Genomic DNA, 14,500 nt, shown 5'->3' with positions numbered 1-14,500 from the left:
TGGGAGATGCTGCTGTTAATTTGGGGGCTGCCTGGTAATTACTGAGTGGGCAGCGGACACTGCATTTCCCCCCATTGGGTGCTGGATCTCGATTCATCTTGTGGAGAGTTGTGAGAAAGCAGTCTGTGCTCACTTACTGGCTGCTACTGTGCTTCCCATCCCCGTGTGGATTGAGACTCCATCAGGTGAAGGACCTCACTGAACATTCACTTTAGTGCAGTCTACTGCTGAAGAACTCTTAGTTTTTGTATTTCTGGAGATGTTTCTACTTTTTGTCTTTGTTTTTAAAGCATACTGTTGCTGGGTATAGGATTCTAGATGGACAGTTTTTCAGTCCTTCGAAAATGCTCTTTTACTGTCCTCTTGCTCACACTGTTTCCAAGAAGCCTGCCACCACCTTGTCTGTGCTCTCGGCATGTCTTTACCTGCTGCCTGGTTTCAAGAATTTCTCTTGGGGCACCGGGCGGCTCAGCTGGTTAAGCACCCGACCCTTCATTTTGCCTTAGTCCACATCAGGTTCCACACTTAGCATGGAGTCTGCTTGTCCCTCTCCCTCTGCTCCCCTGCTCTCTCTCTAAAATAAATAAACAAAATCTTCTCTTTATTACAGTTTTGATCACTTTGGTTAATATGTGGCTTGGTGTAATTTTTTCATGTTCCTTGTGCTTGGGGTTGAGTTTCTTATGAGTTTTTATTTATCATCAAATTTAAAAATCTTTTTAGCTATTATTTCTTCAAATGCTTTTTCTGTCCTCCTCCCCCCTTTTCCTTTGGGGACTTTAATTACGTCTATATTAGACTTCTTAACATTATCCCACCACTCACTGGCACCATTTTCGTTTTTTAAATTATTTTTTCTCACAGCATTTCACTTTATTTTTTAAAGTTTTCTTTTTTTAAAGATTTTATTTATTTATTTCACAGAGAGAGAGAGAGAGATCACAAGTAGGCAGAGCAAGAGGGGGAAGCAGGCTCCCCACTGAGCAGGGAGCCCAATGCTGGGCTCAATCCCAGGACCCTGGGATCATGACCTGAGCTGAAGGCAGAGGCTTAACCACTGAGCCACCCAGGCGCCCCCACAGTGTTTTCATTTTAGACAGTTTGTATTGCTTTCTCTTTGAGTTCACTAATTTTTTCTTCTATACATTCTTCTGAATGTTCAATCTGCCGTTAATTTTATCTGGTGTAATTCTGAACATTCACCCAAACATTCTGGTTTTTATGTCTGGAACTTTGAGTCTTCTTCAGATCTTTCATTCCTGTAACTTTTTGAACATAGGAAATACAGTTCAGAACTTTTAATGTACTTATCTACTGATTCTAATGTCTCTGTCATTTCTGGGTGATTTTGATGGATTCTTCTGTCAAGGGTCATGCTTTCCTGCTTCTTGACGTGGCTAATATCTTTGATTAGATGCTACACATTTTATCTTGCTGGGTGCTGGTTATTTTTTTATTCCTATTCTTGAGCTTTGTTCTGGGAAGCATTTAAGATACTTGGGAATGGTTTGGTCCTTTTAGGTCTTGCTTTTTTTAAATTTTAGGTCTGGAACAATGCTTGGCCTAGGGGTACTTATTCCCCACTTGTGGGACAAGACCATCCTCTGTGTCCGACCTCCCGGCTCATGACCTCCAGCACTTCCACCATGGTTGGTGGGAATAGACACTATGCCTTAAAGCTTTAGCACAGGGTCAGAACACTTCTTCTGTAAGGGGTCAGATAATAAACATTTTAGGTGTGGCTAAATGAATAATGAAGAAACAAAGGATGTGGCTTTGTTCCAATAAAGTTTTATTTACAAAACAAGTAGTGGGCCAGACTTGGAGCCTGCTAGTCCCTGTTTCAGGGAGCTTCTTCCCCAGCCTTCAGTCATTTCCTTGCTTGTGTGTGCTGATTAGAACCCTGCTGACTACTCTGGGGGGATCTCACCCTGCAGACTGCTCTCTTCCTGCAGGAAGTACATTCTGAGACCTTCAGCTGCCTTGATCTCTCTAGGCCTTGACCTAGAAACTCCAGGCCGCTGAGGCAGTCATAGGGCTCACTCTGTTTCCTGCTATTACCTGATATCCAGTATCTTAAAATCCACTGCTTCCTGTTCTTTGGATTTTCTGGTTTTTATGGGTTTTTTTGGTTGTTTCAGGTGGAAACTGCCTGTTCTAATGCCTGTTACCCCACCGTGGCTGAAGGTGGGAGCCCCTTAGCTATTAAAATTAAATTAAAAATTATGTTCCAAGTTGCACTAGCCCATGGTGCATGACAGAACATCCCCACAATCCCAGGAAGTCTGACTGGTCAGGGCCGGCTTGGAGAAGCTTACCTCCTCCTCCCATGTTAATCCCTGCCAGGGTGCTTACAGACGCTCACCTCTTGCAAAAGAGACAGGTGGGTGGCCAGGAGAACAGCGGGAACTTGGTTCGGCAGCAGCAGCAAATCTGTAAGAAAAGGCCAAATTAGCTTGTCCTGCCTAGTGAGGAAGGAGCCCTGAGTTTGGGCTGGCCTGGGAGCCAGCCCGACAGGGGAGCAGCTGGATCCAGGCTAGCCCGCCAAGGGAGCAGCTGGATCCAGGCTAGCTCACCTTCCCCTTCCTCAGACCGCTGGCGAGCTCCTTGTTGTGCAGGAACCTCTCCATCTCGGCCTTCACCAGCACGCGGCGCACATCCATCACCTCCTCCACAGTCAGAGCAAGGCTCTCCACGGGATGGCTGAACTCCTGGGGACAGAAGGCTGGAGGGGTCAGTACTGCTTAGGTCTTCGGGAACGAGGCCCTTCAAGAGTCTGTCCACAAGGGCCTCTCTTCTCTGAGGACTCTGGAATCTTCGTGGCTTCAGTCTACCCACGCCCAGCAGCTCCCTAAAACTCCCCACTCTTCAGTTCGTCTACCCCCGGGAGCCATGCACACTCCTCATGACTTCTCTGACGGGCGTGCAGCGGCAAAGCAAGCTCTCCTCCGACCCAGCCCAGCCCCGGCCCGCCGAGGACCAACCCCCGTAGCCAGCCCCACCTGTGTTCACAGCCCTCCCTGACCTGAAATGCCTGCCTCCTACCTCGTCCCCCACCTGCAAATACACACGAAGGCCGATCGAAGCCAGCCAGAGTCCCCAGGCCCACCTCTCCTGCTATTGGAACCCTTCCCCACAGAGCTCTCTCCTTGCCGGCAGTGGAAGGCCCCGGGCACCCTTGCGCTGCCCAGCTCAGTGCTCACCAGCCCGCAGGGCTCTGAGTCAGCCCGTCCGGAGGCGGCGTGTGTCCTGCCGGCCAAGCTGCCTACCATGTGAGAGTGCCTGGCTCGGGGCTCCCTCTGGGAAGGGAGGGTGGAGCTCCAGCTCTCCAGGTCTCAGTTCCTCTCCTATGAGGTGGGGTTGTATGCCGCTCCATGGGGGTAACACAGCCCTCAGTGCGCAGCCCACATTTAAAATGTTAGCTGCCTTGGGGCGCCTGGGTGGCTCAGTGGGTTAAGCCTCTGCCTTCGGCTCAGGTCATGATCTCAGGGTCCTGGGATCAAGCCCCGCATCGGGCTCTCTGCTCAGCAGGGAGCCTGCTTCCTCCTCTCTCTCTGCCTGCCTCTCTGCCTGCTTGTGATCTCTGTCTGTCAAATAAATAAATAAAATCTTAAAAAAAAAAATGTTAGCCGCTGAGACGAGGCGTCCTGAGGGACACCAGCCCATGAAGGCACCATAAAGATGGGCGCTGGGTGACTGTGTTTGGTTTCCTATTGCAGGTGGGCTATCCTCTTTAAGGCAGTTGTCTGGGGAGAGTCTGGGAGCCCGTGTTCTCATTCCCACCCAAAGCATTAGGTTGCCTGGCTACCAGCAGCCTGAACATCTAACTCCCTGGGAGCCTCACACGTGTTACACAAACAGCACATGTGGCCAAGAAGTCTCACGTCAGGACCAGAGACCAGCAGGCTGTGTGTATCGGGTTGGCTGTAAGACATGTTCAGGGCGGACAGTCGCTGAGCTTGTGTGATGTTTGACAGCCAAATCTCTCGGAAAGCACTCGAGATCTGTGCTAAGAAAAATACACTTACGGGAGCCATCATTTAAAACACGCCCCCGCCAACAACTGATTAAAAGAATGTACTGAGGCGCCTGGGGGGCTCCATCAGTTCAGTGTCGGACTCTCGATCTCCGCGCATGTCTCGATCTCAGGGTTGTGAGTTCAAGCCCCACGCTGGGCGTGGAGTCTACTTTAGGAAAAAAAAAAAAAACAAACTTACACTTCCCCCAGTTCTTTGACATCCCTTCAAGAAGCGAGCCTTCCTCCTTCCCGGCCCCCTGTGAGTTCCGTAGGGGCTTACGTGCACTCAAGACTCAGCTGCCCCCATGACCCACCACTATGGCCCAGGAAGGCCCTGCTGCTGGAGGGGTCATGGGCATTAGCACCGCTTTGCGGGGGGCCTGGGACTGCCCTCATCCACGATGGCCTTAGAACAGCGCCAAGCCCATCTCGGTGCTGAGCCCGCGTGTGTCAAGCTGGCGGAGGCCTGTGTTCCGAGCACCAAGTCAGCCTCATGAGGCTGATGAAGATGAGGAACAAGGGGAGGGGCAGAAGGGAGACCCCGTGAAGGACTAGAGCACAGCCAGGTCACGATGTCATCAAGGAACACTTTGAGTGCAAGAAGTGAAGAAGTAAAAAACTTGTTCTGGTTCCTCACCCAAAGAGGAAAATAGTGTGTGTGGGGGGTGCTTAATTCTCCTCTGCTGAGGATGTACTTAGTGAGTCACTGTAATGAACAGATTACGGTGGAAGTAACAGTCTCTGCTGACACTGGCGTCTGCCTTGCTGTCTCTCTCAGACCATGAGCACTAGGGGAAGGCCGCCGCCAGGTCCTGAGGACACCCAGGAGCCCTGGGGAGAGGGCCACGTGTGGAGGCACCAAGGCCTCCCACCCATAGCCACGTGAGGAGCCCCATTCCAGGGCCACCTCTGGGGAGGCCTGAGCCCATCTGCCCACCTGCCCATTCCTGACCTCGGAAACTGTGTGAGATAATAAAAGTCTGTTGTTTACACTATTCCATTTTGGGGGAAGTTTTAATGCAGCAAGAAATAACATGGGACTGAGCTGAGAACTGTCAGTGTAGCGGTTCCTCACATTTATACGGCACCTGTCAGCATTTTGACATCTGTTCCCATCTGAGCCTCTTGACAAAACTTCAAGGGTGGGGTGATTACACCACCAGTCACAGGGTTGTCAGCTCTGTCCCCCCCAGGGAGGCTGAGGGAGCCCGGGTGCGAGGCTCATGCTGCAGTGGCAGAGGCTAAGTCTTCCTCCTCACTGCCCTTGGGCCCGGGGCCCCAGCTCCTCACAGAGAGTGAACCAAGAGCTTCTTATGTCCATCCCCTTGGCAAGGTCCTGGTTTGGCCAGGGGGCTGCCGTGCCCAGAAGGCCCAGAAGGCGGCAGCAGAGCAGACCCAGCCACATGGGCTGAAGGAGCGGCCCCACTCCTGGGCCCCACTCCTGCCGGCCTTGTCCTGGGCAGACATGAGGGGGAGGGCCCAAGGGACGCCCCCACCCAGTCACTGTGGACGACAACGCCTCTGTCACTCACCAGCCACAGGTGATGGGTGTCTGGGGCTGCGGAAGCCTCTGGCTTGTCCTCTGCTGAGCCCTGGTCACTGTGTGGTCGGGAGCTGGGGTCAGGCTGGGCCTGGACACTCATCGGGAACAGACCTGGACTCAGAGCACACAAGTCCCGTCAGGACAACCTGGCAGACACTGGTGTGGCAGGGCTGTGCCCAGGGACCCAGGGAGACAGCTGGCCTGGCCATGGGGACCGTGGGGGGAGTAATCAAGCAGAAGAACATGTAGAGAACATTATCAACCACATTGGGGGCACCTCGGTGTCCTAGGCCCAAGGGACCCCTGTGGGAGGCCCCACATCTGATCCCTGTTAACGAGCCAACAGGGAGAGCAGGCGACACCAGCCACACAGGAAGCCTGACTCCCCCATTCACGCTGATCACTGCTCTCAATGCGGACAGGACGAAGGAGCAAGAGGCCGGTTCACCACAGGGTCTCTACGTCTGGAGGACAGTTGGGGGACAGTGAGGTACGGAATCGGCCTGGCCTGGACCCCTTCACTCTAGCAAGTGAATCAGCTACCAAATAGCACCACCATGAGAGTGGCAAGAGAGCAATAGGGTGGCTCCGAGTAACCTCGAGGGCAGAGAAGGTGGGCTGGCCAGGTCTGGTCGAAGCAGTGGGGGAGGGGGAGAGGACAGCCCCATGTCCTGTCAGCACTTGGGGAAGCACAGCCCTCACAACAGTGGGACTAACTAACCCTGTGTGGCCAGAAGGATTATTTTGACCTCTGTGCGGAACAGGAAAAGGAGGTGATGATAAGTCAGGTTCTAAAATGGTGTGCTAGGTGCCTCGTTAGCGCAGTAGGTAGCACATCAGTCTCATAATCAGTCTCATAAAATGGTGTGCTGCATGGCCCATCTGGTTCATTGCAGACACCTTTTCATTGACGGGAGGAAAAAAAAAGACTAGAAAGATCTCTCAATCATCCATCCATCCATCTATCCTATCATCCATCTATACATCCATCATTCATCCATCATTGTCCACTCTCCCATCTGTCATCCATCCACCCATCCATCCATTGTCCACCCATCCATCCATCCACACATCCATCCATCCATAATCCATCCATCCACCCATCCATCCATCCATCATCCATCCATCTATATATCATCTGTCCATCCATCCTCCACCCATCCAAATTTCTTTTCATATACCAATATAATAATACCATATATTGGCATATATGGCATTACCATATATATGGTAATTCATATACCAATATAGTAATAATAATTATCTCTAGGTATTAGAATCATGGGAATGTTTTCAAGTTTTTAAAAAGTGTCTTACAAAAAACGTGGATGACTAATTTAGTAAGAAGGTTTTCAAGTTAAAAAAGTGGGGGATGCCTGCCTGAGGCAATGAGGTAGATCTGGGCTTGAACTTTAAATACCCTTCTTACAGATATGAGCTCCCTGTGCCCTCTGGGTGCGGCCTGCTCGGGAGGACAGTAGGATCCAAGCCAGGACATGATGCTCACAGGGCAGAATCAAGGGAGAAGGGTGAGAGGCACCACTTGCCTTGCTCTTGGGTGCTTGGCCTCCAAGTGTGCATTCTGCCTGCGCGGGGCCGGGAAGATTCCAGCCCTCCTTGGGGCTGAGTGGCTGGCTGCAGGCTAGAGGACACTTCGCTCCGGAGCTGGACCAGGTCATGCTCTGAGAAAGAGCGGTCCCGCTTCAGTGTCCCCTCCCCACACGGAGACTCTTCCTCCTGTGGACACAGCAGACTCAGCCCTGACCACCCAACCTGACCATTCTGCCCGCCAGCATCTCCGGCCTGTCCCTGGACTGGCCGGGGGGCTGCTGCCTCACTCTCCTCTAGACAGTGGAAACAAGTACCTCAAAAGAAAAACCCTTTCCTGAGGCCTGTGGGAGGTCCTGGAGATGACTGGTCCTCTCTCAGGTGTAGCCCACTGGGACCACTACCACCCCTGGTTTCCTTGGGCTCTGAGGGCTGTGGGGACATGATATCCCCATTGACGTCCCACTCAGTGTCCCATTGAAACACACTGGCTTTTCACATCAGCCAGAGGGCGCTCAGCTTCCCAGCCCCAAGATGATGGAGCATGTCCATTCCAGCCCTTTCTGTGCCATGGGAAGAGGTGGCCCAAGGCCACTGTTTCAGTCACCCGTCTGAGCCACCAAGATGGGGAAGTGCTCCCAAGGCCCACCACGTTTGCTTTCAGAGCAGACCCAGCGCCACAGCAGGACAGCAGCTCCAAAGAAGAGTGCAGCCCTCAGCCCTGAGCGGTGGACGCCCGCGGCTGAAAGCTCCACGCTGCCTTGGCTCAGCCCTTCTCACTTACCCCCCTCCCCACCCCGTCTCTTTCCAGGAATCTATGGGTTCTGACCTCAGATGTATTCATCTCCTCCATCTCAGCCAAGGTGGGGGCCTTGAGCAGAACCCGGGGCCGTGGGCGCTGCGTGTTGCTCCCAGCATCCATGACGGACAGGTTGATGCAAGACGTGGATTTGGTGTCCCCCGAACAGGCATTGAGAATGCAGGGCAGAGAGCCAAACCCTGGTGAAGGCAGGGAGGTGGGGCAGGACAGCAGAGTGAGGGGGTGCGGATGGAGTGGGGAGGTAGTAGGGCAGGAGCAAAAGTGGGGAGGGGGGTGTCCCATGCTCACCCCGGCTACCCCAGCGCTCGCCCCCCACTGGGCGCAGCCTCCGCTCCTGCTTGATCTCCTCCAGGATCTTCTCATGCAGGGTCCTCTGCTTTTGGGGTAAGGGGCGAAGCCTTCTCTCTGAGACCTGGAGGGAGTATGGCAGTTCCAGGAAGGAAGGGCAGTGGGGCTGTGCCACAGACACACTAGAGCGGGGAGGAACCCTGAGGACACAGCCAGGCCTATCAGGAGCGGGCACAGCGGGGGCAGACCGGAGGTGGCCTGCGTGCTCCTGGGGCAGGTCCATCTCAGACCCAACCTTCCAAGCACCTCCTCAGGGGAGGCGCCGGTCTGCCCTTGGGGAGGGAAGGCCACAAGGGGAGGCCCCGTGCAGCACGTACCTGTTTCAGTGGAGGCCGGGAGCGGATGAAGTCTAAGATGAGTTCATGGGCATCCTTCTTCACCCTGGGAGGTATATCTCCATCGACCTGTGGGGGAGGCAGCTAAGGCTGAGGGCTTGATCCCCACCCAGGAGTTGGGTGCCATGGGAGGGCTCACAGCCCTGAGCAGGGCCTGGTCCTCATGCCGTCCTTCCCTCCGGCTGTGTGGCATGCACATGGCTGCCATGACCACTACCACCTTCCCTACATCTCAGGTTCGTTGTGTGGAAATGAAGGTCGGTGGCGCCCCTTCGACCCAGCTGTCCCAAGACTGAAATGAACTCGCACATTTAGAATTTGCAGAGTGAAGCCAGCACGCAGCATGAGCCATGTGAGTATAAATGGGACAATCCTCCAGGATCCTCCACGCTTCCCCTCTCCCTATCCTTGTCACACCGTGTCCCCAACATCATACCGTATCCCCGACATCACTCCGTGTCCCCAACGTCACACCGTGTCCCTGTCCTAGTTACAGGTCTCCGACATCATACCATGTCCCCAACATCACACCGTGTCCCTGACGTCACACCACATCCCTGCCCTAGTCACACTGTATCCCTGCCCTTGTCACATTGTGTCCCTGATGTCACACCGTGTCCCTGACGTCACAGTGTCACACCATGTGCTGTCACACTGTGTCACAGTGTCCCAGCCCTAGTCACACTGTGTCCCCATCCTTGTCACACCGTGTCCCCACCGTAGTCACACTATGTCCCCACCGTAATCACACTGTGTCCTAGCCCTAGTCACACTGTGTCCCTGTCCTAGTCACACCGTGTCAGGTGGAGCCAGGTGGGTCAGGGCCACATCTGTCGGTGCACATCTGAATACCCACTCAGTAGCCAGCGCACAGAGCAGGGGCTGCAGAGCCACCGGCGGGCAGAAGGCTCGGGGGCAGGCTGCCGTCCCCCAGCAGCTCACCATGACCTTGCGGAGCTTGTAGTTCCTGGCGCGGATGTCCTGCATCAGCATCTCGAAGGGGGTGAGCTGGAACTCGGTGGGCAAGGGGTTGAACTCCTGCTCCTGCACTTTCTTGAGCTTCACTCCGTGACGGAGCTCCCTCATGAGCTGCACCCAGAGTCGGGCCTGGGCCCCCAAGAAGACGGAAATGGTCCTTAGACCTGGCAGGTCTCCCCCTGGCCCTGGCACAGACCCCAGGTGGAGGGTAGCCATAGCTTACCCAGTCGGTGTGTCCCAGGTGGTCAAGCTCTGCCAGGGGCTTGCCTTCCTGCAGCTCACCCTCCCGAAGCTTCTGCAGCATCTGTTAGTCCAGGAGAAGGTGAGAGTGGCTGTCACAGGGCTGCGGGCCCCACCGGTCTGTCCATCCGGGGACAGTTCCTGAACACGTGGGCTACTATTCCACCAGCTAAAAAAGGGATGAGTGGGCATTTTGGGCTGAAGCTCTGGACTCAGAAAGATCTGGAGAAACAAAGCCATTAGCTTTGGAGCCATGTGGGGCCCTTGGTGGCCCATCAGCTATCTCTGGCAGTTTCTCCTGGGCCAGGGGTAAGAGCTGAGCAGCCACCTAGCACCCACACAGGACATCCTGGCTCTCTTTCTTCTCTCAGCCAATCCACACAGCCCAGAGGGGCATCGTGTCCTTCCGAGAGAGCAGATGCAGGGGGACCCTGCCCTCTGTCACCTGTGAAGAGCTCCCAGGCTTCCTTCAGATCCAGCTCGCATGGCACTCCCTCAGCAATGCCTTGGCCTCTCTGTCTGGGCCACGTGAATACCCCCTCCTGGAATCCCCAGAGCTGCTTCTTGACCCACTCCAGTGGGGACACTGGAGTCTCGGTAATCTGTTTCTGTGAGTGTTGTCTGGACCACTGGCTCCATGAGGCCAGAGCCACAGGTATGATTCTGTTTTCTCCCCTGAGGATTCCTGGTTCCTAGCACAACTGGCAGAGGCTAGGTCTTCAACAATAGCTGGCTGGCTGGCTGGCTGGATGGATGGATGGATAGACAGATGGATAAGAGGATAAGTTACTCAGCAAGTCCTGGGAAACAGACAGGTTCATATTTCATGAAGCAGAGAAAATGCCAACATCACAGTAAGGGCCAAAGAAGAACAGGAAGGATTGTTAGGTAACTGTTCTTTGCTGAGAATTTGGGAAGCAGCTACTAGATTCACTCCCTTCATTGTCCTGGATCTTGGCAGCAGCCAGACACTTGGTTCCCACCAACTCTCCTACCCTGGAGAAGCATCGAACCCTTAGCACACAGCTCCCAGCTCACTCCCCTCCCCCCCCACACAGTAAGCCAGAACCGGTTACCCTGGCTTTCACTTGAAGCTATTTGCTAAACTGCTTTGGGACGCTCTAGAAAACGCGGCCAAGTCTCAGAGCGCTGCAAGGTGTGTGACCTGGCTGATTCTAAAATTAGACCTGTGTGTGATCTGGCAGTTCCTGTGGGCAAAGGGCATGAAGGGTGGGTCTCCCATCCCTCCTGGACTTTCTCTACCTGTCCCTGAGCAGGGTGTTTCTTCCTAAAATGCCAGCCCAGATGTGTCCCACTGACACCCTCTTCTCATTCCCTGTCACTACCAATTCCCTGAACATCTCTTGGGGCAATTACTTGGAAGTCTAGAGTTGTTTGCTCCTGCTAAAGAAAGAGCTTCCATTGTCTGGATAAGGAATTGATGGTAGCAACAGAACAGATGACTTCAGAGCAAGAAAAACAAAAGCATGAAGACCATCCACTCATTAGAACATCAGAAGAACATCTCTAAGTTGCCAAGGAGGAGCGGGGGTTGGGGGTTGGGGGAAGGGAGTGGCCAGAGGAGCGACCTACCCTTGGGCCACCAGCTGGGCTACAGATAAAGGCCCAACGGCTCAGGGACTGTCACTGATATGTCCTGTTCTGGGCCTCCGACCCTGTCCATCAGAGCAATACTGAGAATCGACTCAGGCCACAGTTCAGGGAAGCTGGTCCGGGGAACCAGACGCCAGTATCAGTCAATTCCGAAGAACACCTCTGCCGTTTAAGCAAGAGTGGGTGGAACCAATTGCCCAGCCCTCTGCCAAGTCTGCCTTTTCTCATATCTGACTGCTGAAGGGAGGCAGGAGTACCCTATGCCAAGACCCCCTGCTTCAAGGAAGTCTGTCACCTCCTTCCAGATGGGAGAGTTGGAGGAATATCGTCAGCTAGTAATTCTGGAACCATGAAAAGACAGGACAGCCCTGGGGAGACCCCAGCTCTGCCTGGACTTCCTCTGACTTGGGGCAAGGGACATATTTCAGAACCTCTATTTGTGGGGCGCCTGGGTGGCTCCGTGGTTAAGCCTCTGCCTTCGGCTCAGGTCGTGATCCCAGGGTTCTGGGATCGAGCCCCGCATCGGGCTCTCTACTTGGCGGGGAGCCTGCTTCCTCCTCTCTCTCCACCTGCCTCTCTGCCTACCTGTGATCTCTGTCTGTCAAATTAATAAATAAAAATCTAAAAAAAAAAAAAAAAAAGAACCTCTATTTGTTTATCTGTAAAAAGAGTGGGAGGGCTACGGTCACTGAATTTCCTACCGCCCCAAAACTCCAAGCGCAGTGAGTACACATGTGCACCGAATTACAGCAAGTGGCGCCTTCAGTTCCTGTTTCCAGAAGGAACCAGCCCTGGGAGAGGACAGCCAGGTCTCGCAGGACATGGAAACAGGAGGATCTGGGAGGCAAGAGGAAAGAGGTCCTGGGGCCAAGTGGCTGCGAGCCAGCGAGTTAAGATCCTGACCCTCAGTTCCTCCCCGTGCAAAATCCAGCTCAGGGTCCGGGGAAAACCCGCACAGCATGACAGGGCCCACCCCGAGCGCCAGCTGCGAGGCGAGGCCGTCCAGAGTCCGCAGCTGAGGACTTCCACTTCCCGTGGGAGAGACAGAAGGACCCACACCGGCGGAGGTGGGGGGGCGGGGCAGGAAAGACGGCCAGGAAGGTCCCTTGGGGGCCTCCGCCTCTTCCCCTGGGATCCCTCCCTCCCACTCTCGCCCTGGGCACACTGTCCCCTCCGGCCCTGCTCAGCCCCAGCCCCGCCCTTCCCTTCCTGGCTTCCGGGAAGCCCCGCCCACACCCTTGGCCCCGCCCCCAGCCCTCGGCCCCTCCCCGACACGGCCTCGCGCGCTCACCTCCTTGGCCTCCCGGACCCTGGCCAGGAAGGCCCGCAGCTCCAGCGTCTCCACGAAGAGCGCCCGGCACACGGCCTGGTAGTGGGTCTGCGCGCCCCGGGGGTCGGTCAGGCGCGCTGCGCACAGCCGCATGGCCTGGGCGAAGGTGCGCACCGAGCGGGGGGAGCCCTCGGCCTCCTCCTCCTCCTCCGGGCCCCCGTAGCCCTCGTCGGCAGCCCCGCAGACGCCGTCCTCGCAGTCGTTGTTGGCCATGAGGTCGATGAGCCGCTCCAGCTGCGGGCTGAGCTCGCGCTCCTCGCTGTCGTCCAGGCCCCAGTCCAGCGCGCGGTAGATGGCAAAGCCCAGCGACTGCACCATCTGCAGGACAGGGGCCCCGAGAGTCAGCGGGGGGTGGGGGGCCACCCGCAAGGGACCCAGCCCGGAGAGGGACCGCCGCCCCGCCGGAGCACCATGCGGCTTCCAGCGGCGACAGCGCGACAGCCAGCGGCCGGGAGGGAGGCCCCGCAGCCAGACACATCCGGGGCGGGCAGGACGCCTCCCAACCCGCGCGGCCGCCGTGGACGGCAGTTCAGCAGGCTCTCGGGGCCAAACGTGCTTTTACCACGTGAAGTGAGGGCAACGCCCTCCAGAGTACCTAACCCAGAGAGAGGAAAGACGTGCACCCACACGGGACTCATCCCGAACGAGCGCCCACACCTGCGATGTCCAACTGTCTTCAACGGGGACACGGAACACAAAGGTGACCCATCCTTCCCGTGGGATGCCAGGCTGCCAAGACCAAACTCAGGCACCCCCTTACACACACACGGAACACAGAGCCACAAAGCCAGACTACACGTTTCCATTCATACAAAACCCTAGGCAAGATGAAGACAATCTACAGCCGTAAAAAGCGGGTCGGTGCTTCCCAGCTGAGGGTTGAGGCTGGAAGGAGCACAGGAACTCACTGATCATAAAGCATATCCCAATAAACGTGATTTAAAAATACAATAACCGAATCAAACATTAGCTTTTAAAGTGACATAAGAGGGGCGCCTGGGTGGCTCAGTGGGTTAAAGCCTCTGCCTTCGGCTCAGGTCATGATCCCAGAGTTCTGGGATAGAGCCCCGCATCGGGCTCTCTGCTCCGCGGGGAGCCTGCTTCCTCCCGTCTCTCTCTCTCTGCCTGCCTCTCTGCCTACCTGTGATCTCTGTCTGTTAAATAAATAAATAAAATCTTCAAAAAAAAATAAATAAAGTGACATAAGAGTGTGTTTTAAATCAGAGGAGAAAGACTAGCGTGCTGGAATTGTTAACTACATGGGATACAGTACAGACACCTGAACTCATAAAAATTGACATCCTCTCCCTTAAAAAATACTGTAAACTCCATGCAAATTTCAACATACGTAAATTTAATCTGGAGAAGAAGAAAAGTAAAGAAGTAATGGCTCCTGAGTGGGGGCTTGCCCAGGACAGGGAGTTGCCCAGGGACCAGGAGCTGTGGGCACCCAGCCAGGTATGGGGCCTACAGCGCTTCAGTTTACTTTGTGTATCCTTGAAATCTCCATAATTAGTTCTTTTAAAAGCATATTCACATATTGAAATCTGAGTTTTGCAATAGACCTCTTAACTCACCATTTCTCAATTTTATTTGGCAGGAAACCCTAATTTCATAGACTACCGTTAACCACTGGGACTCTGCCTTCTCCGGGGGGGGGGGGCATCTGCAGACCCCGCCACTCCATTCGTGGGTCTGTCCAGTGGCCATCGGCCCCTGGCGTGGG

At 54.8% G+C, this 14,500-nt stretch overlaps 1 protein-coding gene across 1 annotated transcript in view; it reads right to left on the bottom strand.

The window, feature by feature from the left end:
- LOC111152980 (spire type actin nucleation factor 2) overlaps positions 1-14,500 on the bottom strand; it is a 32,104-nt gene that overhangs the window by 4,394 nt on the left and 13,210 nt on the right. Inside the window, exons 3-12 of the mRNA XM_022511763.1 lie at positions 12,736-13,092; positions 9,814-9,894; positions 9,555-9,719; positions 8,595-8,681; positions 8,218-8,341; positions 7,939-8,108; positions 7,102-7,298; positions 5,551-5,656; positions 2,577-2,711; positions 2,366-2,433 (exon numbers count right to left, since the gene is read on the bottom strand). Coding sequence (XP_022367471.1) covers positions 2,366-2,433; positions 2,577-2,711; positions 5,551-5,656; positions 7,102-7,298; positions 7,939-8,108; positions 8,218-8,341; positions 8,595-8,681; positions 9,555-9,719; positions 9,814-9,894; positions 12,736-13,092 — 1,490 coding nt within the window. The remainder of the gene's footprint in view (positions 1-2,365; positions 2,434-2,576; positions 2,712-5,550; positions 5,657-7,101; positions 7,299-7,938; positions 8,109-8,217; positions 8,342-8,594; positions 8,682-9,554; positions 9,720-9,813; positions 9,895-12,735; positions 13,093-14,500) is intronic.

This window comes from Enhydra lutris, unplaced genomic scaffold (genome assembly GCF_002288905.1).
Source record: "Enhydra lutris kenyoni isolate GAN:26980312 unplaced genomic scaffold, ASM228890v2 scaffoldscaffold30, whole genome shotgun sequence".
Classification (NCBI taxonomy): domain Eukaryota; kingdom Metazoa; phylum Chordata; class Mammalia; order Carnivora; family Mustelidae; genus Enhydra; species Enhydra lutris.
Note: the sequence above shows the minus strand (reverse complement) of the source record. Positions and strands in the feature narration are given on the sequence as shown.